The sequence below is a fragment of the Hyposmocoma kahamanoa genome, unplaced genomic scaffold, assembly GCF_003589595.1.
Source record: "Hyposmocoma kahamanoa isolate Upper Pololo Valley unplaced genomic scaffold, ASM358959v1 99599, whole genome shotgun sequence".
NCBI classification, from domain to species: domain Eukaryota; kingdom Metazoa; phylum Arthropoda; class Insecta; order Lepidoptera; family Cosmopterigidae; genus Hyposmocoma; species Hyposmocoma kahamanoa.
Window position 1 is genome coordinate 10,659 of NW_020655960.1, and position 25,373 is coordinate 36,031.

General features: G+C 37.9%; 1 protein-coding gene across 1 annotated transcript in view; it reads right to left on the bottom strand.

Moving 5' to 3' along the window:
* Nucleotides 1–4,397: 4,397 nt before the first annotated feature.
* The window catches only part of LOC113239120 (E3 ubiquitin-protein ligase SH3RF3), a 78,889-nt gene continuing 57,913 nt past the window's right edge, over nucleotides 4,398–25,373 (bottom strand). The window contains exons 6-15 of the mRNA XM_026475985.1: nucleotides 25,270–25,348; nucleotides 23,524–24,467; nucleotides 22,086–22,294; nucleotides 20,991–21,118; nucleotides 18,521–18,647; nucleotides 17,276–17,349; nucleotides 14,143–14,336; nucleotides 11,001–11,108; nucleotides 7,192–7,296; nucleotides 4,398–4,896 (exon numbers count right to left, since the gene is read on the bottom strand). Of these exons, the coding sequence (XP_026331770.1) occupies nucleotides 4,719–4,896; nucleotides 7,192–7,296; nucleotides 11,001–11,108; nucleotides 14,143–14,336; nucleotides 17,276–17,349; nucleotides 18,521–18,647; nucleotides 20,991–21,118; nucleotides 22,086–22,294; nucleotides 23,524–24,467; nucleotides 25,270–25,348 (2,146 nt within the window). The 3' untranslated portion in view covers nucleotides 4,398–4,718. The remainder of the gene's footprint in view (nucleotides 4,897–7,191; nucleotides 7,297–11,000; nucleotides 11,109–14,142; nucleotides 14,337–17,275; nucleotides 17,350–18,520; nucleotides 18,648–20,990; nucleotides 21,119–22,085; nucleotides 22,295–23,523; nucleotides 24,468–25,269; nucleotides 25,349–25,373) is intronic.

Here is a 25,373-nt window from a genome sequence, read left to right on the forward strand (position 1 = left end):
TGTGTCCGGGAGTACATTTCTACAAATTTTTTTGTTATGAGCATGTTGTTTCTTCGTGGCGTTAGTGTTGGTACTCCTATTTATTAATTCTTTTACATATGTTGTAAAGTCTATGCGGTGTTGCTACAACAGCCATGGTAAGTGACAGTTCATATTCGATTTTTCGAAATACCGCGAATACTGCTCTTATTATATCATTTAAATATGGGTTGGTCTGGTACGTTTTTAGTCGCAGTAGAGTTCCTTGTGAAAGAGCTCGTTCAGGGTAGTACTGCCACTTTACTTTTTTTTCTGCCGCCAAGCCGTAATGTGAGCATTATTGCGTTTCGGTTTTGAAATGTAAGGGTGCTGGTGAAATTACAGGCACATAGTACTTCTTAACTATGTCTCCGGGTGGTGGGCGCAGTGGCAGAACTCCTTAGATCTTTGTGATTTAAAGTTCTGAGTGGCACTGCAACTGTTATGGACAGCCGCTTACCACAAGGCGCTCGACTTGTTCGTCCCTCCATTTGGTATCATTAAAAAATAATAATCGTAGAATAATTCCGTTGGAGCTTGTTTGACTCCAAAGACCTGGTCTCAAAGAAATGAGCACCAAAAAAAATGAATTACAGGTATACTACTAGGAACACCTAGACCAGAACCGATTTACACCTAGACCAGAACCGATTTACAAAAATTCATTTCTAAGATTGGTCGTACCAAGTATAGAACCCAGGTTCTCCTCGACAAGCGCCCATAGTGCTACCATACCTTGTGCAGCTTTCATTAGACAAATTATTCAATAACGTTACAAATATATATACTAACAAAGCTAGTACAATATTTTAATACTGGGTGGCCTATGTCTGTTTGATTTACATAAAACTTTATTATTTATTATTCCGTATCAAATCGTAAACTATCTGTCCCAAAGGGTACTTGCAACCACCTAATCGTGTTAAGATACATAAAAATAAAATAATTGTTCTGTACAATATTTTTACGATTATCATTATTATATGATTAAAGTTATAAAAATACATTTTCCTGGACTCATGATTGGCCCACAAAGTTATTTTGTTTGGAAATAAACAGGCGTCATTAAGAAAGTCATTTGACAACATGGAAATAAGGCAGAATGATTGGCAGTTACCGAAACGGATCTCAGTCAAGAAGGAAACTAAGTGGTCATTCTACTTCTGAATACAAACCTAAAATACATACGACATAATATTTGTACGTTAACTTCCTGTGTATCTACCAATTTTTACTACTGTAGTTAAAAACTAGAAGATTCTGAATTGACCAATAATGCTTCGTTTCAATCCATTTTAAACAAAAAGTAAATAAAACAAGTCACTGACTCGACCATAGACGGTTTAGTAATAGCCAATTGCCAACTACAAATCGATTAATTAATTGAATGACTCGATTTGTTTAATTGAGTCATACTAGCGGTTTTCCTTACATAATCTACAAAAGCATATTTAAAATTGCGATTGAAATTTTCGATTTTCTAATCGATTACAAAAACGAATTAAATGAACCGAATGTTTTTTCCGTGCAGTACTATGGAACCATAGACTATTCATACCTCTGTAATTAAAACAAAAACCTCACCTTTTGACTATCATTTCTCAAATACGATTTTACGATTCTGACCAATCCTGTTTGTTGCCTTTTGTCTAAAATGGATTGGAACAGACTATACGTGGCTTTGAAACAAAAAATAAAAAATTGACAAATTATGTCTTTGAAGTAATGTCATTGGTCAATTTAAATTTTTTACAACGTTCTTAATTCGAAATAGTGACAATCTTGGGATTTTTTCTAATACAACTTTTAATTTTTATCGAGGAAAATGAAACTATTTTTTCGAATCTATATTATTTATCTTATGAGACCCGCAAAGGACCCGAAAAGTTGATTTGTTTGAAAAAACAAATGTATAATTTTCAATTTGGTTTTCTTCATCTAATTTCGGTGGCAATTTGTATTATTTGAATGTTGAGTATTATCATGAAGTATTATTTAATATTCGAGTGATGTATCCTGAAATATTATTTAATATTTCACGGTAATATAATCGAATACTTGAAATGATTTGAAAATTTCCCGTATAAGCAATTTAGATTAGATTAGAGAAAAAATAGTTTCATTTTCCAAGCTTTAATTTTTTTTCTTTAATTTCATCATTTGAAGAAAATTGACAAATTGTTTGCATAGAATGGCTGCCCGATTGGTTGCTTAAAATTGAAATTTGATTTTTTCAAATGCAGCTTAGTAAAATAACAGTTCCGAGAAAAAATCATATAAATATCTATATTAGTAAAGATTGGTAACAATACTGGGAGTAGACACATATTTTTGTAAAATTATCGCAAAGTTACATAGTTATGTCGTAATAATGTTACAGCTAAACAGTATAAAAGGTTTAAAAGTAATCGGTGCCAAGTTTGCTAGTTCTTATTAACTTCTTCGCCGTCGAATTTCCCTGTTTCTTTTCCTACATCAAATGTACTGACTCCATGTACTAACTCCACATACATATTTACAATTAAATATTTTACAATTTAAGAGTAACACATGGTAATTAAAATACATGAAGTGTAACTTTAAACTGTTACAGCGCATTCATCACACTTCTACATTACGCCCATATTATTGTAGTTAATGTATGGGATGATATTCGTGTAGCGATAGGCGATACAAATATTATCACTTACAAATTCGATTACAGCATACGCCGAGGTAATGTATCATACCGACAATAGGGACACGGAAAAAGTATCGATGCTTTTTGGTATTGAGTATTTTCCTTTCGATACCGATACTTTTTATTCGTTACCTTTCTGGTATTAAAACTTTTTGACAAGTGGCACATGAAAACAAATACTGTCATAACTCAATTAATTTGAAAGTTATAAAAATTACTGAATGAAACCAATAAATCGACTCATCCGTAGAACAAAGGTCTATGTGCAAGACTACTTGTTCTCAGGACATAGTACATTTCGTTCGTTCTTCGTCGCTGTGGATGTCAGATCGACTGTTGTTCAATTTTATAATTTCCGAAACGAAACAAGATATATAAATTCTCAAAACACCTTTACATAGGCCTTAGTTTGAATAATGAAATTATTCTCTTAACGTACTTACTCTCTTTTCGCTATATAATCACGTCGGACTTTGTTCTTTGGATGAGTCGAAATATACATTCTCGTTCCGATTTAGAAAACTTATTATTATGTATAAATAAAAATAAACATTATTGGCAATAAGATTTTATCAGTATATTTTTTTTATTTTCAAATCGTGTTTTCTCGCTTCCACAATTTTGAGTTACGACATTTTTTAGTTTCGTGTGCGAAGTATCGTGTTGATTCGAATAATTCCCACTTATTCCAAAGTATAAGATTTCAATGTGAAAATTGAAGTAATTGATTATCACGTCATGCTAGTTCAACTTGCGCAACAACATTACTTATATTACAATTTTTAATTGAAACATATAATTTAATAAAAACCATTGATTAATTAATATATTTCATTCTGTCTTTAAGTGAATAAAATCTGTAAGACTTGTGGTATTGATACTTTTATGAGTACTGTAATTTTTATCCGATACTACTCGAGTATCCGTACACCTTGATTCGATACCGTGTCGCTAGCTGACGTACCTCAGCTCTTAGAGCCATGTTACATTGTCCGCATATGCGTACCTATCGTGTACCCATACACTTAAAATATATTAGTGCATCAGAAGCAGAAGCGTAACCGAATTTCTGGTCCCTTTGAAACTATTTTTTTTTATAGCCTGTCTTTTTCGAAAACGTAGTAAAATAATATTTGTTCGTAAAATTTTAAATAGTCATGTAGTTGTTATCGACAGTTTTATCGATAGACTGTGAAAGAATGCCAAAAATGTCTGAATTGTGAATGTTACGACATTCTAATGATTATTAATTACGTTATTGTCTTCTTCATTCTTATTTTGACAGCTACTTACTAGTATCAAAATATTTTTTATTCATACACATTTTAACAGGAACATGCGCATTTGCTTATTGAATTCATATGAAAAAGTTTAAAATGTCTCTATTAATTTTTAGAAACAGTTGTAAATACAGCGTATGTATGTACGTATGAACTTACAAAAATTGACAATTTGTAAAACCTATGGCCGACAGTTGGACGAATAATGGGTCCATGATGATTGAAATCAAACAAATTCGACTATTTTTTACATGCGTAACCAACAGTCAGTCGATAGTGGATAGAATACTTATCGACTGCAATGAGTAGCTGCTTGTAAGCGAGCAACACTTTTACGCAAAGAACTGTCATTTTACTCCATCTTCAAGAAAGGCAGGCCATAGGTGAATCGTAGCGGGTGCAACTTGTGATTGCCAAAAAGGATATTAATTGACAAAAGACTGCGTTCTCTTTTTTCACATAGGAAATAGACATTATAAAAATCGTTTCTTGATCGCACGCTCTATTAGTCTGTTACTCTAGTACATTTTGAGTCTATGGTATTATTTGCGCATCTTTAGTAGAGTACGCTTCAAAGACGAATCCACTTTAAAAAAAGGCTTTGTACAGTAGTAATAGTACACAAAAAAGGAAATCTATGGGCGATAATTGATCCTACATACTGCACAGCTCTCCAATAAAGTTAAACACTTCTATCTACACTAGAATAATGTCCCAAACCTACTAGGTGTTGGCCGTTGTCATTCCTGCGGGCAGCTCTGTACAAATGAAGCGGGGAAGAGTCCGGTGCGTCCTGTACGTTGCAATGTCCCTTTGTACCAGCCGTCGCCGCGTTTTTTCAGTACGAATACGATGTCGTCAACTTTGAGCTCAAGTTCGTATTCGGAATTCGGCGGATATGGAACGATGCACCGAAATCTGTAACAAGAATGTTTACCGTCACATTTTTTATACGATTTTAATAATACAAAACACAAAACAAAAGTGATTCGGTATGTGTTTTCATACAAAATGACATAAACCACAAACAATTGACAATCCGAAACACTAGATCATAGTTAGTGTGTCTTAGAGGATGGAAAAAATTCCATAGTCAAAGGCATTTGAAAAAAGAAACCTGAATTATGTGTATAAACTACACTACATAAATTTTTTTCTTGTGATTTTTTTGTGTTAAATTAATATAGAAAATACGTGTTTTCAATTTTTTTTATCTTGCCTAAGTGGACGGTGAGCCAAAAAATATCGGAACCGATGCATTAGGTCCTTATTTCGTTGACATGTCATCAATTCACACGAAGCGCTGTTTCCTGGTGTGTATGACAAAAAAAATGGAATACACTGTGTTTACCGAATAAAACAGGCTATTCGAAGCTTGAGTTAAGAGAGTCACCACACTTATTAATGCGGTATCGTCTTGTGCTGGTCAGAAGAAGCTTTATGTCCATGCAATAAGAGTGAAAAAAACGTTGCGCGTTGCTTTCTTGACATTGATATAGCGAAACGTTAATACTAATATTCTGATATTTAATCGTAGCGGGAAACAAGCAGTAGAGCTCCTTGTGAAAGAGTTCGCCCAGGGAAGTACTGTGTGCCTTATTCCAGCGTGACCATGGTCGAGTTTTTGAAATTTGACTAGCCAGAAAAAAGTAGCTATTTAGTCTATTTAGTCGGTCCGCCGTTCAAAAGTTATAAAGATATTTTACTGTCCACCCTGGAATAAGCTTATTCCAGTGGCACCATTTCTGAATCTCAATAACCACAACACCTAGCTTAGATCTGATTGCACCCAGAAAAAGTCGTGAATTAGTCGGTTCTAGTCGCGAAATTTTAGAATTAGGCGCCCCCTTTGTTTAGAAAACCGATAAACAACCATATACATAACATATATATTTTAAGGTTATACCTGTGTTAGTCTCGGAGCTCACGTACAAATTTTGCATAATTTGTTACTTATTTTTTTGAAATACATGCTATTTGAAGGTTTTAATAATGTTTAGTTTTATTACAAGTAAATTAGCAAAACGTATGCAGTTATTTTTCCTTAATGTCATTAGGACTTATCGATAGTCATGATATTTATTTGTAGTGTATGTATGTCGTACTGAACTCCTAGCTTGCACGAGACGAACGAGGCGCGTCAAAATGATATACCTAAGACTTACACTCAGAAAAAAATCACTGCAAATATATTCTTAAACAATAACAGGGTAGCCCGGATCCAATTGATTTGACTACATTGGAGTCCGGAAATTGATGGTTCAAAAGTTAATCAACATTTGTGTTTTTTTTTGGAAAAATCACTACTACAAACAAAATCACAAAAAAAATATCCACAAGGACTTTTGAAGTGATTTTTATTGCATTATGTTTCTGAGATATTGTGTATATTTTTGACGGAACTCTTTTCATAGAATGAGCTAGCAGCATATGTCAATCGCAAATAGCCCTTTAGTGAACAATTTTCTATTCACAAAAAGAAAGCTCTGTTTTCAAGACAATCTCACCAAGATGAAATGTATTACGGAAAGGTGTCCCTATAGCAGAAAACTACTACACTTCATGCTGATTGTAACGATGTATAAAACATATTTTTGTAAAAGAGATCAGTTTTTTACGTAATAATAATAATTCCGTGACAAATCGACCCCTCCTACGTAAATTATCGTATGTTGAAATTGTCAAGTTTACAAGGGAGCGTTTTAAAGTTTTGAATTCACTGAAATGAGTATAGTTATAAAATAAATTGTGGTAGTTCATCTAACCATATCTAGGATTTTATAATACTCTATGTGAGCCGTTGCTCGGCTCGGCCGTTGTTCGGCAAAGCTCGTTAGCTTTGCCGAATAAAACTGCAAAATTATAGTTACAGTTACAGAATACAAAACTTTAAAACGCTCCCCTGCAAAATTTGGCAATTTCGACATACGATACTTTACGTAGGAGGGGTCGAAATGGATGTTTCTTTTTAATTTAACATGGAACTTTAAGATGGATGCAGAACCTTCTAAGCCATGGTAAATAAAAAACCGGAGGGTTTTGAAGTTCTCTATTTTGACCATCATTTCCGGGCCAACCTGTATAAGTGGTATTGTAAACATTTGAATGAAATCAAATTATTATCATTATTAATAATAATAACATTGCATTATTTTTATTATATATCCAACTTTCGCCATTGACGTGGTTGATTGACTTGTATAAGCGAATTACCTCTCTTTGACCGGCTGCGAGTGGTGCTTGTCCCTTCTAGTGGCGGTGACGTCGAGTGACTGCGATTTACGGTGTTGGGTCTGCCAAGGGCTCTCGTTCGCCGCTCTACAAAGGTGAACATGTACATTTTATTAAAGTATTAATATCGAGTTCTTAGGTATTCGCGATTGAAAACGAAACTATATTTTCGTTTTATCGTTTCGTGGCGTGGCGAGAGTAATTCCGTGTATTTATATGAACGGCAATAACGACCCATTTCGATCCCGCTCGTGGTGTGTCGTCCATATAAATACATGGAATTACACCCGCCGTGCACCCGACCCGACACGCGCCCGACCCGACACGCGCCCGACCCACAGCAGCTGTCAGTGTGTTTCACGCTTTTAGGCATATATAGTTTGTCGTAAGCACAGCGCGTGCCTGTAAGTGTCTGTAGATGCATTGCATAAGATCATTTTTCTTCGATTTCGTGTTTCTGCGATCAGACTGTGGAATTCTCTTCCTGAATCGATTCAAGGTTCCCTTTACTTCCAATTTTTCTCCACTATCCTTTCATTTATTTCCTATACTTATACTTCATTTTTCTTTTCCCTTTTAAAGTATATAAGCATTTAATATTATTATTTATGTATTGTTATGTATTAATAATATTTGTATGGATATTTCTATCTACGTATATGAGTTTATTAATAATTGTTATGTAGTGTACTTACAATGGTATTCTTTGGTTGCACCTCTTTTATCCCATATCCCAAATTTCTATACTAAGGTCGCCTGGAAGAATTTGCTGCATAGCAATAAGGCCGCCTGTTGCGCATTATCTTACTATCTTTATACCTAAGTTACTGTATTGTATTTTGACTGTAATTATAGGTGCAATAAACAATATTTCATTCATTCATTCAATAATTACAGTGCAGTGAGTGACACCGAAAGATGTGCAATGTGTGAAAAATAATACCTTTTATTGTTACATAGAGTACAATATGGTTGTCTTAAAAGTAATAATAAGAGTGTGGGAAACAACTAGGGCATTCGCTGTACTACGAGTACCAGAGCAACGGGATTGCCTCCGCGGCACAACTCAGAACACCAATTTAGAAAAGTTCATTTCTCAAATTGATCTAAGGCTGCTGACTGCACATTTGCAGTTATTGCGTGAAGTCGTAATCAACTTCATGCAGCCGAGACCTCGACTGTATGAAGTCGGTTTCGACTTCATGTCGCTAATGCGTAAAGTCATTATTCGAGACCTCGGCTTAATGGCGTTGATAACGACTTCACGCATTAACTGCATGAAGTCGATCTCGACTGCATGAAGTTGATAACTCTGCAAACGTGCAGTCAATCTGTTAGGAGCCTTACCGGGAATCGAACCCGGGACCTCCTCATCCAGTGCCCACAGTGCAGACTGTTGGGTCATCGAGGTCGTTAAAATGACTGACATTAACCTGTGCCTGTATAACACATTTCGGTGAATGAAAGCAGTTGAAATAGATATTTACTTTATATCAATGGTATACCTAAAATACAATTAACCGGTAGCATATTCCGTACCAAATATACAATAACATAATGTATAATAAAAAAAACCCAGATTCAATATCCCATATATGTCCCAATCTAATGATACAGTATGCTTCCCTAGTGATTATGATACCTTGAGAAAGTAGCAACAAAACCTTGTGAAAGGGTTCGTCGAAGGAAGTACTACCACAGTATGTATTTCCGCCGCTAAGCAGAAATATGAGCATTACTGCGTTCCGATTTTCACGGGTAAAGGGTTCTGCCCACAATGCCGTTATATACCATGACCGAAAGTGTATCAGCACATGCAAAAAAATATTCGTTATATAAATTATTAAGAAACAGCGCCCATTAGACCGTTCCGTTACCGATCAGCCCGTAGCATAGTAGTGTTTGTTTCGTGTATACGTTCATTTTCCGTGCGACATTCGTCCGAAACAATTACTGTCAAATAAGTAATATTCGACTAAACTATAAGACGCATGATGCGAATGAGGCTTCATACTTGACATGGTTTTTTTTATTTGGTCGAGTATTACTTATTTGACAGGCGCGGCCGCCACGCAGCGTCCGCGTGCGTCTAACTGTTATGGCAAAATACGCTCCATTTATTTAGCTTTTACGTTTTAACTTAAATGAGCGTCCAAGCCACGCGAGGGAGGTTGGCTTGAATTTGGTCTAAGCGGCGGCAGCGCGGCGACCGCGCGGTTGTATTATTCAGAGGAATTTAAATGTTGTTGCCTAGTAAATAGAATTCAGATTCGCCATTAATGTACATGAAAGGCGTGGCTTTTTTTTATTGTTGTTGTATTGTGTATTTTTTATTGCGTGGTAACTGGGCGGTCGCCGCGCGGCCTTTTCTCTTTCTCCTTGTGTAACTGGACGGCCATTGTTTCAGACGGCTTTTGGACGGAGAACGGGGCCCCCTGATACGTTCATAGCACGTTCATGGTACGGTTCGGAGTAATAGGCAAAGACTTTAAGTGTGCTAGTAAATTTTCTGTCTCAGGGTAACGGTTGCAATGGCAGTGCCACAACAGGAACACGACTTGTTCGTCCCGTCACTCGGCGTCATATAAAGAAATATATAAAGAGTTTAGAATCGTAAAAAAGGATATATCGACCCCTCCTACGTAAAATATCGTATGTAAAAATTGCCAAGTTTACAGGGGAGCGTTTTATAATTCTGAATTCACTCGTTACTCACATAGAGTGATCATCTAATAGATCATCTAACCGATATTTAGAATTTTATAATACTCTACGTGAGTAACGAGCTTTGCCGAATAAAACTCAGAAATGCTAAAGTCACAAGTTTTGCTCATTTCAGTGAATTCAGAACTTTGAAACGTTCCCCTGTAAACTTGGCATTTTCGACATAAGATACTTTACGTATGAGGGGTCGGTTTATATTCTGAAGTAAATAATAATTATCCAACGTTAAAAAACATGTAAATTAATGAAAAGTCAACATAAGTGAAGTAAATGAAAAGCGTGCAATAAAATGATAAAGCAACACATTACACATAACGCATTTTTTTCCTTACTGGTTAATATATACAGGATATAACAAAAAAATTGCGACCGTTTATGCTGATTATTATAATCACGACAATAAACAACCTCATAAGCCCAGTTAAGAGAAATTTGAAATATAAAAATGGCAAATCCACAGAACAAACACATGAAGTTAGGCTTCATTGTTTAATCTTTCTATTTTTTTGACGTTATTCAAGGTATTGTTATTATTATTTTAACATTTAGTTACATTAACAATTGTTATCACTGAAATTGACTTATATAACTGATACCGAATATAATTACTGACTGAACTCTCGATGTGCAACTCGAGTACACAGCGAGATTATGCGAACAAATTCAGTAGCAGTAGAGCTCTCTGTGAAAGAGTTCGTCCAGTGTAGTATTGCCACCTTGCCTATTTCTGCCGTCAAGCAGTAAAATGAGCATTACTGAATGAGTACTACGTTCTGTTCTGGAAGGGCAAGGGTGCTGGTGAAATTACAGGCACACGGGATTTGTCAATTTATGTCTCAGTGCCCCAAAGATCTCTGCGATTTAAAGCTCTGAATGGCACTGCAACTGTTACTGACAGGCGTGTGGCTTGCCATCAGGCGCACGACTTGTCCCGTCACTTGATGTTATAAAAAAAAGGTGTTGATGTTTGCTTTAGAAACATATTATGTAGCAAGCAAAAAACAGCTGAATGTGATCTATTCGGTCATTTCTGTTATATCCAGCATAGCGAGAGGGTGCATACAGACCTGTGCGCGAGGCGATGGTGATCGACGAGGATGGAAGGCCGCTCTTTGTGGCGCAGGCGCTCCGAAGCGGGCAGCGCGCGCAGCAGCTGAGACGGACACGAGCCCGACCTGCCCCGGCCCCACACACATTACAAACCGACAGTTCACATCACCGCATACTATTAACTCGTCTTCGTATTCATTCGATGAGAACAAAAAACTACTTCAAGGCCTTTCGTAATAAAGGCAACAGTATATTCAGTATAATAATTTTTTTAACGCGTAAATAACGTTAAATGGTATGCAATGTGGACTGTCAGCAGCAAAAACGTTAACACGTACAGTGAACACACAAAATGCAAAGTGGAGAGTGCCGTTAGCCAAGACCATGCTGTTTTAGAACAAATTCGTTAGATAGATTACGTGAGCAAGATTATTTAGACACAGTAATTTCGGTTCTACGATGTGCTTACCTATAATAATGATATACATAATATATTATTATGAAATCAATACAACCTGTAACCTCTAGTGCAATCACAATGTATATGTAATGGCGTGGTTACACAGGGAAGGAGGCGCCGGAGTCGACTGGCTGTTTACACCGAGTCGACTGTCGTTGCCTCTTCGGAAAGCGGAATCGGCTGATGAAGGCGGTGCCGTACTGACCGTTGGTAGTTGAAGAAATATTATTTGCACAGATGAATGTTATAAGGGCCTTTTCCGGGGCTAGTAGCTGTAAAGGTATCTAACTGGGTGACGAAATACTTTTATAAGATTTCTCATACATGGCGCTACGGTTAAAAGTCATTGAAAACCAAATACAAAGATACAGCAAAGCACATAGAAAAATTTGTGAGGTCCGCTGGTTCGTTCCGTGGCTTAGTTGGTATAGCGTCTGCCACGGTATGCTAAAAGCCGTCGCGACGCGTCGGTTCGAATCCAGCCGAATAGAAGGAATTTTTTATGAGTGTTCAATCTTTGTATTAATAATTATAACAAACTCGTGGAGTAATTCCACATAAAAATAATTGAATATCAATTGAATATAAAATTAAAGGCTTGTCCTTTGTATTACATTAGGGTAATAAATCCTTTAAACACTTCTTTCACTTAAAGCGTACCCGGATTTAACGATCTTGGTTCATCGTTACAGGCATGAGTACGCTAAATAATTTTTTAAATTCTAGTTTTCACACTGAGTTTTAAATTTTCGCGATTGTTACATATAGGAAATGAAACTATTTTTCCATATTTAAATCACGTCCTTTAGAGGACGTAAAGTTATCTCTAGATGACTGGTTGATGATTGTACTACCTCAGAAACAGTGACCATGGGACCAGTAAAAGGCCCGAATCGTTGGTTTGTTTGAAAAAACAAATATACGCGATTTAAATCCTAAAAAATAGTTTCATTTCTAGTTGTCTATTACTTCTTTACACAACAGCTCGTTTTTTTAACAGTAGGCACTTCGTAAAATACCAACTGCCGACTTTTTTCTTACTAATTCAACAAGTTATTTACGCATAAATATTATCAAGTTTAGAATTGAGCGCCAATGCGTAAAGTATTTAAACTAGTTGTCTGCACTATACAGATGGCAGGTGCGTAACCGAGACGGTTCACCTTTTGTCCTATTGTACTCTAAAGATGAAACAATCGGTGCAAATAATATTTCGCCAACTATACGACGCACCGTTTACACCTAGTTGACTGCTGCCTCTCCGGCAGGCAAATTTGGCTGACAAAAGTCGTACAGTCGACGTACAGGCTACACCCAATCGACGCACCGTTTACACCGAGTCGACTGTCGCATTCTTAAATATAAGTTTACGCACAGAGACATAACAAATCATTTAAAACGTTCAATGAACTGATCGGGTAGGTAAACATTGATTACACTTTTCAATTGGAAACGAGTCAGTGTTTACATGGGTAGGTATGTATGTTTACCTTTAGCAGGCAAGCGAAGGTGACCTGCCGACCTAGCGTAATTTTTTTGTTTTAGTATCACGTAATAAAGATTGGGCTAATTTTTTTTTGTGTACTAAATAATCTTGCCCTAATTTAGTCTCGTAATGGCATGTGTAACTTCTAAATGTTAACACAAACACATGCTACCAAATTTTTAACGACTGCTCTAATGAAACGAGCACTAATGAATGATCATCTAATGTACGACGAAAGTGTTGTTATTACTTCGTATATAGGGAAATTACAATTAAAAGTACGAACATTTAACAGGGTGGCTTTAACTATGATACTGAACAACAATCACTAAGGGAATCCATACCCAATTTACGTGTTTGTTTTTCTTTTTCCTTTAGAATATTTAAAAACTTGACTTGCTTACGACGAACTTAAGTAGTATAATGACGATGTCGTTGTCGACGAAATCTTGAATTGGGTTTTTTGGGCGTTTGAAAGCCGAATAAAAACCCAACATAAAAGATCTATAACAAACACTTAGGAGAAATTGTAAGTACTGCTGACTGGACTTGTAGATCAGTTGGCAGAGCATCGCGCTGGTTTGGCGTGGTCACAGGTTCGAGTCGAGTCAGGTCGACGGAATTTTTCTTTGTGTTCGATCTTTGCATTAATAATCATTACAAAGTAGGAGTTATAATAATTACTAACAAAAAAACGTCGGTTTGTTTGAAAAAACAAATATACTTGATTTAAATACGGCAAAGCAGTTTCATTTCCTATAATAACAAAGATTTAGAAAAAATTCCTTCGATCCGGCCGTATTCGAACCAACATCTTCTGGCAAACCGTGGCAGACGCTACGCCAACTAAGCTACGTCTGAAATTGATTTTCTCAATATACAGGTATACCACAAAGGTCCGATCTCACTACTTTTTAAATTAGCAATGTCATAAAAATGTTATGAAAATTTTTGGCTTTTAAATACAGATTTTTTTCATGATTCTATTAATAATATTTTAGTTAAACTAATTGTTAACACGAATAATATCATCAGCTGTTATATCGTTGCGCTTTTTCGTTACACTCCATATCAATAAAATTGTAACAAAAACGCTGCGCTTCTAACGTGAATTGACCTTTATTGACAAGTTCAAACCTATTTGTACTAGGAAAGGTAGCTGGTTATCTCTTTGCAGCTATTTATACATTGCAGTCAAAGTTAAAATGCTCACCTAACGTGTACTGGATGTGATGGATGCGTTAGCAAACTAGGTCCAGGTGCAGCAGTCGGTCCATCTTCGAACACCGGGTTGTCCATGCTGTACGCTGGTGGGGGAGACTTGCACTTTTTCATCGCTGCCAGTCGCTTCATCAAGCTTACTCCGGATGATATCGAGGATTTCTCCAGCTTTGTCTTCTCTTTTGCCTGTAAAGTTATTTGTCATATACAGAGTAGACATGAGTGCCGCGCCGGCGCGCCGTTTAGTTCGATCAGGCGCTCCGATCCTACGCACACGCACTCTTCCCTATTATGTATGTGAAAATGGCGACGCCAGACAATAACTTTTATGATATAAAACTTATTTTTTTAATAAAATGTAATTTCGCATTTGACCTCCATCTCACCTGATGGAAAGTGACGATGAGATCGACGGTGGATGAATGCCTATTCACTTTCGCCATGAAAAGGCCCAAGTTATAACGTTCAGGGAACAAGTCTGCAGGCAGGGAATTCCACTCCATAGCCGTTCGCCATCCATATAAATGTGGAACCGTACCGCTTCGTGCGAATCTTTGGAATATCCACTACATAGAGGTGGAACCCAAGTCTACGCCTAGGAAAGGGGAAAGCGGAATTAAATCGTGTAATTCCATCGCACACTCTCCGTAATACATCCTGTAGATATCCGATAAGCTGGCAATTTTATGGCGGTGTTCAAGACTTTGCAGCTAATTCCAAGTCACCTATAAGCTTCTTGCCACGAATCATCATCAGCTTGAATCCAAGGTGGCCAGTTGGTATGTAGCAAAGCCATGCTAAAGGTGGCAGCAGTACTCCATGCACGACCGGATTTGTGTACCAAGGTACAGCTGAAGCAACTATCCCGGTGTGTGTGTCCCTATCTACTGACCCGAGAGATAGGGTTTTCCAGACAGACTACGGGCTCGACCGGGCCAAGCCCTTCGCCAGTGATAGCGTTTACGGGCGTCTCTGGCGGACCCGGACTTGGGTACGGACTCGCTGGGCTTTAGGTTCTAGGACTCGCTTAGGTTATTGGGAACTGTAGAGACGTCGTTTTTCGGCGTCGGAAAGTGAGCGTGCCTTACAGCTCCGCCACCAATGAGGAGATTTGGTAGTGGACTCAGAGTCAACAGCTTAGCGGTGGCAACTGCTAGTTGTGCAATGCGCAACGGGAAGTGAGCGTGCCTACAGCTCCGGTATCTATCTGGAATATAGGGAGGGTACTGTACGTGCACGCGGGGCGTCTCAGCCGAGACACTAGCCTCTCGAAGAACCGGATGAAGTCAAGTGACAGAGGTCTGTGAGATCTGGGGTCAGAACCTGAACTCGTAAGGTACCTGTGCGCGCACAGGTTACAGTTTCCTTCTCGTATGCCCTAAGGGTAAGGTCGGGAGGGTCACTACAATCAAAACTAACGTAGAAAGATATGGTGCTTGTCCCGGTGTGAAGTAACGCCTAAACCTGGAAAGGATCCCAAGCTTCCTTGCTGCATGTTTGGTCCGTTCCAAGTAGCTGGAGTCAGTCGGCTATCGGTATGGATATATCACGAAAAGTCGGAGTCAGCTCAAAGGAACTCCGTTTTGTGGAGAATAGACACGTCTGCGTTTGGTAGCGTTAAATTTGACCTTGCTCGCTCCAAATGTGACACCTTGCTCGCTCCATATGTGACAGGCATAAACAAGATCCCCAGTTGATCACCTTCTTCGAAATACGTACTGGCAATCACTGAGGAGGTCATTGTCTTCAAGGTACGACAAGAGACGGTTGTTGAGTACACGTTCCATAAGTCTTGCAGAGTATGGAAGTGACTGAGATAGGTCTATAGTTGACAGAGTCAGCTCTGCTTCCTTTTTTCGGCACAGGTTGCACGTTTGCAAGCTTTCACGACCTGGGAACTACACCAGTCTCAAGTAAGAGGCGGTACAGGCGTAGGCGTGTAAGAACAGGAGACAACTCAGACGCACAGTTACGTAGGACTAGTGTTGGAATTCCATCTGGCCTGCTAGCTTTATTCACGTCTAGATTCCGCAGAGTTCTAAATATCCCTTTTTAGTGTATGCGAATTGGCGCCATAGTGCAGCCAGCCTGAGGTAAGATTAAATCCAGACGCGAACGCAAGAGTGAGGCAAAAAGATTTGCCTTGTCTTCTGCAATGTAGGCCAGCGTGCCGTCCAGCCTCAGCAGAGGTGACATAGATAGACAAAAGTTAGTTAGTGACTTGACTTAGTGAGTGAACATGTTTTGTTTAAAAAATTTATTTGTCAATTTCTGGCATCGTCATTTTCACTAAACATACACAATATGAAAGCGTGCGTACGATCGGAGCGCCTGATCGAACTGATCAAAATTTGATTACTATAGAAAATTCGTTACATTATTTTTTCCTTTGAAAAAGTATTTGTATTACGATTTTTGTAAAAACAAACACCGATATACAAATTCGTTTTAGGGTCGCGCTCGCGCCGCCGAAACGCTACCGCCGCCGACACTTTTTCGTCAGCGCGCCGCCGCCGGTTGGTATATTATCGGCGCTCATGTCTACAGAGTAATTTTTTCAATGGGACATTATGGGGTAATCCGAAACCATAGAAGATACAAGGAAACTGTCTTAGGAATCATTAAGTCTTTTTTTGTGAAAATAATTTTGGCATAGTTAATTTTTTGGTCAAGTGAGAGATGTCCACAAAAATAAACAAAATTGATGAAAATTTTTTTAGTGCTGATCGTCTGTTTCATGACGAGATCATTTCATTTTATGGGACGAAAAAAATAGATGTCGGACAAAGACACACATTTTTTCTAAGTGTTCGATCTTACAAACTAGTGGAGTAATTTCACAAAAAAATAATTGAATTTCAATTCAATAAAAATTTAAAAAGTCGGACAAATTTAATAAAATTATTTTTGGTACAAAATTAATAATTTTTTTTTTAATGTTGAAGGATTATTTTATTGGATTGGAAGAAAAGAATCGGGACCTACCGGGAATCGAACCCGGGATCTCTTCATCAACACACAGTTACTGTTGGGTCACCGAGGACATCAAAAAGAAGAGTTAATATTAAATCGATCTCTGGGAATGACCGTCCCGGAGAAAACGGGTCACAGAGCGAACAACATACCTTTTCTGATCTCGGCGTGCTGTGCTGCGGTTGCGCAGACGACTGAGTACTCCACGGGTACGGCACTGGTTGGCCTGTACGGTACATAAACACGGCTTTATTGTTTTTATTTTACCAGCTGTCAGAAGTCAAGTTGTGGACACTCAGTGAGAGCACGGTGTGGCGATATGTACCTACTGATTTTAGAGTGAAACACACAGAGAGAACGCGCGGGTCTAATTTCGTGTATTTATATGGACCCGTCTCGCGCCCGCGCTCCGTGTGTTGTCGTCTATACAAATACACGGAATTAGACCCGCCGCGAACTCGACCTTCCCGTGCCCGCCCCGAACCCGCTCTCTGTGTGTCAAGCTTTATAATTTGCTGTTTGATGATTTTAATTTATAACTTGACCATACTTGTGAATATTCTAAAGCAACGCCTCTCGCTTAAAGGGAATGAAAACATCGTGATGTCAAAGGTTGTGGATGACCTTCGGAAAATGTGTGAATTTTTGAGCATGCATTGGGCGTGTGGCGGATTACCGACAGTCTATCAATGGGACGTATAATACCAATAATATAATATTAACGAACATTCATAGTCCCGAACTAGGAGAACCATGAATCGTGGGTGCCATGGACGTACACACAGACCATAGGTTCCCAAACTATCTGGCTCACCGCTCAATTAGGCTAGTTAAAAAAGTGTTAACGCCCACCACCACAAAAATTATAGAAAACAATCATGTTTTATATTAACTTCACACAAAAAAATCATTAGGAAAACAAAATTATAATACAAATATGTAGTGTACTTTATATAGATAATATTTTCAAATGCGGTAGCACCCTCTGGACAGCATCAACACCTCCAGTTGCTTCCGAAGTCCTTAACCCCAAGGACTCTTCAGCGCCCACTGGGTCGGGACCAGTTTGGGAAACTATGACGTAGACAATCACAAATTACACCCAAACTCACTGAACGACCTCTGCGTGGCATGGTGACCGTTCGACCACGGAGACAATTGATAATAATACGTATCATGGGATGATAACGATGATGATGATCATGATGTCGATGATGAGGTAACGGTATCGCATACAGTTGAAAACCGAGTAAAAACAATAGGACCAGCGCAATTCTAACTTCAAACAATACATTGGTGGATAAGGCCAGTGCTATATGCGCAAGATGCAGATACCAGGTTTACCATCTCTAGGGCGAACAGGACTTTTGATCTTGGCACGTGGAAAGGAAACCCACCTGCGGGGACGGGGCTGTTGGCGCGTGGCGGCGCGTCGGGCGGCGCCGTCGCGGAAGGGGCGCCTTGGGGCGTGGACGCCGGAATGGGGGTCGGCTTCACGCTCGGTGCTGCCGGCGCTGCCACAGTCTGCGCATGTTTTTATAGTACATTGTATATTAAAGGCAGTAAATAAAAAAATAACAACGACAGTCTGTTAGACCCCGAAGCCGAAGGCTGAGGGTTTAAATGACTCGAGGTTTTAATTTTTTCAGATTTCAATACAATCAGTCGCGTCAAACAACAACTTTGCAACCTTACATAACAAATAACTATTACCTTTCCTACAAAGTCCAATTAGCTTATTATCATATTATTAGCTTATTATGAAACCGCCACGTAGGGTGCGCTTGATTTGAATTAATGTTATTTTTCTCTTATTTACTTTATTATTCTCAGCTTGTTAGCTGGTTTGAACCACATTTACGGACCGAAGTCAAGTAAATGTAGTTTGGCGTATATCTACGAGTATGTGGTGGGTGTGTAACAAGATCCTATTTCGTCCTCTTCTATCTGCATCAACTTTCTGACGAAGCGGCATGTATTTAAAATTAGCTTATTACTATTATTTTTAATTTGACTTCTTTTTTATGTGACTTTTTTCAAAGTTATTAAATGTTTTAAAATTGATGAATTTTATTTTCTTAATATGATCCACGGACTGAAATAAACAATTATTATTATCAGAAAACATAGCGAATGTGACATGGGGACAGTTATTCAGAATATTTATGAAATTTTAGATGTTACTTTTTTTGTCGTTACATTGTTTTTTTTTTAAGTGCCAGGGCGAACAAGTCGTGCGCCTGGTGGCAAGCGACACGCCTCTCCATAGCAATTACAGTGTCACTTAGAACTTTAAATTGCAAAGATATGAGGGATACTGCCCGTCATCTGGAGACATAAGTTGACAAGCCATTAACCCTAAACTAACTCTAACGTACCTATACATTTTTTAAGCCTGTAAGTTCGTTAAAAAACACAGATTTATACTCTCCGATAAAATTAATAATAATCGTTACCACAACAAGATTAAACTTCTTCCTTCTAGCCTAAAATTATTTTCTGGCGCACCACACCCTATGTTAATAAAAGTATTCGACTCCTCCTACTTAAAGTATCGTATGTCGAAAGTGCCCAGCTTACAGGGGAGCGTTTCAAAATTCTCCGTTTTATTTGGCAAAAGCTCGTTACTGATATAGAGTGATCATCTAATTGATCATCATAGATCATCTAACCGATATCTAGGATTTTATAATACTCTATGTGAGTAACGACCTTTGCCGAATAAAACTGAGAAATGCTAAAGTCGCGTGTTATGCATATTTCAGTCAATTCAGAAGTTTAAAACGCTCTTCTGGAAACTTAGCAATTTCGACATACGATACTTTACGTAGGAGGGGTCGTAAATCACATCCCTAATTATATTAAAAGTTTAGATAAAGACACGGTCTTTGAAAAACGTTTAAAAGAATTTCTAAACAAAAAAACGTATTATAATATGTCTGAATTTTTTGGCGATAAATGTATTTGAAATTGATTTGATTATGAAATTTAGGTAATAATTGAAAATATAATTCAGTAAAAATTATTATTAAAAAATAAGTGTACGAATAATATATACTATAATAATAAAATAAATGTACGAATAATACATATTGTAATACACTCCCAGACACATAATTCGAGCCACCTCGCATTTTCAGTATTAAATGGGTTAAACAATGTTTGTTTGATCAAAAACTATTAAGCAATTTTGAAACTAGTATACTAAACGTCTTTTCCATAAATCCTTGTTAGCAATTTGGATTTGCAAAACCAGGGGAAAGTTTTTCTTCAACGATAACACTACTTTTGTGTTCTAGCCCATTTTAAGACAAAAAAGCGAAGAGGCTCGAATTATGTGTCCGGAAGTATATATGTTGAAATAATTGTATCAACAGGTTTAAGTTTAAATTGTGCTACGCCGTAACAAGGTATCACATGTATGTATCTAAGTTTTTTAAAATGAGAGTTGCAATAAATTAAATTAAATGTAATAGTAATGAAAATGTTTAATAATTAATAAAATAATAATTTAATTAATTTTAAGATAAAAATATTATGTAATAATGATGTTTATTAATAATTATAAAATAAATAATATAATTAATTATCTAAAGTAATTAACTACGTTCAAGCTTGCAATGTATTTAAATTCCATTGTAAATTTGCTACAACCCTTACAGGATATCACATGTATAAGTTAAGCATCCGTGTTAAATGCAAATAAATTAATATGAATATAAACCTTCAATACAGGAACATAGTAGGAGAAATAAATAAGGTGTCAGTACTTCTGTGGACAAAGTCTTTCACAAGGTACTGCTACTTGTGTTAATGCATGTTGGGAAATCTTCCCAGCCCCCTCGGAAGGGAATAGTGCGAGCTGACCTTGTCGTGCTTCGGCCTGCTGTGCGCAGGCGCGACGTAGTTGCCAGGGAAGACTCCACAGCGCTGCGGTCGCTCCGAACATCCCTTGTACCATCCGTCTCGGCAACGCTCCGTCACCGTGTACATGGCTGCAAATTGTACAGGATTAATTTTTTTCAATGAATTAATATTTTTTAGGCGTCCGAGGTATATAAGGCAATTGAAATGGTAAGCAGTTCTACTTTATTTCCGTTTTCGTGAGTTCATTGTTACGGGCTACGCATCATGAGTTTACTGCGTAAAATTGTACAGGAAATGTTATTTCATCTTGTGACCACTAGGGGTGGTGCTCAATTTGCAATTCAAAAAGTATTTTTTTCAAACAATGTGCAGAAATGTTTGCATTACTTAAAAAATATCCCACAAAGTTTGTCATTTACGTGCAACTTTGCCTGTCTAGGCCGGCAAAATAACTGACATTTTTTATGTCATTTTTCCTAATTTTTGAGCTGCAATTTCCTCTTTAATATTAATAATAACACACACACACTCAAAACCCCGCACTCAGGAAACACTGTGTCGCGGGTGCCATGGACACATAAATAATAACAAATTATACCCAAACACATGCGAGATATAAATGTAGGTCATATATATATATATATATATATATATATATATATATATTTCTCCGGTCCCGGGCTCGATTCCCGGGACCTTTGCATGGCAAACAAACATGGTAACCATTCGGCCACGGAGGTAGTTGTGTGTAAACTATGAAAATCCATTTCTGACTGCTGCACTAAACTTATAAATATGTCTAATGTAGTATAACGGTTTAGGTAAAGGTAGATAAGTGAAAAACAAACTTCAGACTTTGGAGAACTAACTAAACATCTCGGATTCGTCGTTGTTCAGCTATTAACCGCTAGATGGTAGCACATTGTTAAAAATTTCAATATATAATCAAAATGTCGTAACTTGCAATAATAGTTTTTGACGATATTGAACTTTATCAACAGAGTAAAGTTTAAATTACATTAACAGTCCCGAATATGTTTTGTTTTTTCATTTGAAACTACGACCAATACAATTAATAATATTTCGTTGACATACCTCCTTTCTTGAGCTCGAGTTCGTCGGGCTTTTGCGGTTTGTACGGATAAAGTGCGATGTAAGTGGCGGGCAGCGGCCGCTCATCGCTCCGCTCACGCCTCCGCCTCCGCTCCCGCTCGCGTTCAGGCCGCTCCCGTTCCCGTTCTCGGTCTCGATCACGCTCCGGCGTGTGGTCCAGGAGAGACGTGGCGAGGATTTCCGCAGAATGTCTGAAATCGTGAAAAGTGAAATGTTCATTGTGCGGCAACAATAAAATGAAACGAATAATTGTAACCATAGCATAATGAACTTTATGTCAATTGCGTAGCGTACAAACTAGATAGATACGAGCCAAACAAGTAAAAACATCATGATATTCAATAAAATTAATAGGTATTTAAATCACTTTATTATACAAATATTGTGGTATCAGTTGTAGCATTGGTAGTGGTGTAGCATATTTTACATATTATGATATATTTGTAACTCTAGAGAAAAGGGGTACAAGTCAAAAAACCAACTATACAAGGAAACGCGAAAAACAGTTAAAGCTTAATATGACTTGACTTGTATCCCTTTTCATTAGAGTCACAAAATTATTTCATAGTGTCAGAATAAGTGAATGCTTAATTTACGACCTATGGTCCGAATTGGATGTTCGAAACGAATAGATAAAGTGGTTAAAACCATCAAATACTAATTAATTACTTTTTTCGAATTCATCATCAACTAGGGCGGGGGGTGGTTTGCATTTCATGAATATAAAAGTATCTACAATATACGCATTAGTTAAAATAAACTATCGCTTGTAGCTTATTAAAAGAATGTTTACTTTGGTGAAAGATTACTTATCTACTGCATTTTTTACATGGCGCAACTACAACTACATTAAAATCAAACTTCAGCTTTCTAGGTGAAGTTTTACTATCCTGTAATGTAGTAAAACTATTTTCGGAAAATGGTTGGTGATTTTAACCTCTTGATGTGATGTTACTCTTTGCATCATGGTATTAGGGTCGTATTTCCGAACTCTACTCAATACTCAAGTCAGGACTTGAGTATTGCAGTGAGCACTGAAAATCATACTCAAGTCCTTGCCATTAGGGTCGTATTTCCAGTGCTTGAAATCATACTCAAGTCTGCTCAAATCCTGACTTGAGCATTGAGTAGAGTCCTGGAATACGACCCTTAGAGCGGAAACCAAATATTATGTGATTTCTATGCAATTTTTCAGGACGAAGATAAAAATGTGGTATAAAATGTAGTAAAACGCAATAATGTTCGTAGTTAGCATTTTAATTTGTTAAATTATTCCTCTCTCAGATACTACATTACTTTAATAATATATTTGAGCATAGTTACGCGTTTTCACATAGTTACGTGAAAACGCGTATGCGAAGATTTCACTCTAGGCGACGATATAGACATTTATCTACTTCGACAATTCATTATGACTTACCGATTTTGCGTAGAATGATTCCCCTGTAAATGCGACGACGGCGTCAAACTGTGCCTCTTTTCTCTATGGTGGTGATCTCTATGCGCACGCGCCATGTACCCCTCCTTCGCATGACTCGGCGACAACGCAGCTTGCAGCCCGAGACCGAAATTCAACAACGAATCCGGACCACTTGACCGTATGATTTTCGACGACGAAGGAACATCATGAGTTGGCTCTATTGACTCCACGTTGGAATTGTTCGACGCATTCAATTGTGGACTCTCGGCTGGTGGTAAACTCACGTTCAATGATGTGTTAGTGGCTGTAGAACTTTCGTTTAAACTCAAAACGCCCATAGAAGTGTTCAGCGATGCGTCCAAATTTTCCACAGTAGCTTCCTCTTCGTGTGTGGCAATCACCGTCGTGTTTCTTTCGGTGTTATTGTCGGGTGAGCTTGGTAAGCTTGGTTCTGCGCTTTCGCAAGTGCTTGTGTTGGAACTAGTGTTAGGTGTTGTCGTAGAACTAACGCCTACAGACGGAGTATTCATGCTAGAACTGGAGTCAGAACTGATATTGTTAAAATTTGCCACAGGGAAATGCTCGGTGCGAACATTTTGATATGTAGTTTCGACATTGTGTACTGGTGTGTAATCGAATTTGACTGTACGGAAGTTTTCTCCTATTCGCGAGACGCTTTGTATTGCCGTTGTTCCCTTGCTGTGCATGTTGAAGTGTATGAGGTCTAGTTGCTTCGTTTGGGTTGGTTCCATGATGTTTCTGGGTACAGCTGTGGTGGTGACTAGGCCCCCGATGTTTTGTTGGGAGGGGACGAGAATTGGGGCCTGGGGGACAAGTTGAGCGTGGTAGTTGGGGTGAGACTGGCTCATGTTCGCCATTGCTTGGAAGTTTGATTGCACGGTTGTCGGCGTTGACATCGACATTTGTTGGTAGCGGTGGGAGTGCTGTAACAATTTTTGTACATTACATTCAGAAAGCATGTGGCTGTAGTTGTTAGGAAGGCCTCACGAATACTAGGTTTGTGTTGAGAAATGGTTAAGGGGTTTAGCAGGTGTTGAAAGTGAAAAAATCTTTTAATCAATATGTTTTCTTTTATTTTTGTAATTTGAGTTATTAAAGAACTCGATTAAAATATCATGTTTTGACTGTTTAAAGTATACAAAAGTACTTAAGAAACAGTCTCGGAAGTTTCGTTTTTAACCGACTTAAAAAAAAGGAAGAGGTTCTCAATTCGATGGTATTTTTTTTGCATGTATGTTACGCGATTACTCCGGCTTATTTGTGAACAGATTTTGACGATTCTTTTTTTGTTGGAAGAAGGTACGTCTTTATTATTGGTCCCATTTAAATTTGAATAAATTAGTCCACCTGTAAGGGTGGCAAACTAGAGGATAAATCCGGTTTCGCGCACTTTCCGGTAATCGAATTCAATAAAAATTGGCAAATAGATGTAATTCCACGAACTTTTGAGGTAGGTCGGTTTTTTTAACATTGGATGTTCGAGCACATGCCATTATATATGTTCCACTTTAATGGATTATGGGTTTTACTATCAATATCTTATGATGTACAACTGCAACCGTTCGACCACTGAGGCAGGGCTTTGGGTGTAATTTGTGGTTGTCTACCTACGTGTGTCCATGGCTCCCGCGATACAGGGTTTCCCTAGTGGGGCTATGAGTGTGTGCGTTGTTACGTTGTTACATTTTGGCTTTATGCACTTTCAAGAAAATAGTAATATTATACCTGTGCGTGGTGCCGATGTTCGGAATGACCGGCCCTGGCGGGGTCGGGCAGCGGTGGTACGGGCCTGTTCAAGGGAGCACTGAAACCAACCAAAGTTGTGTAGT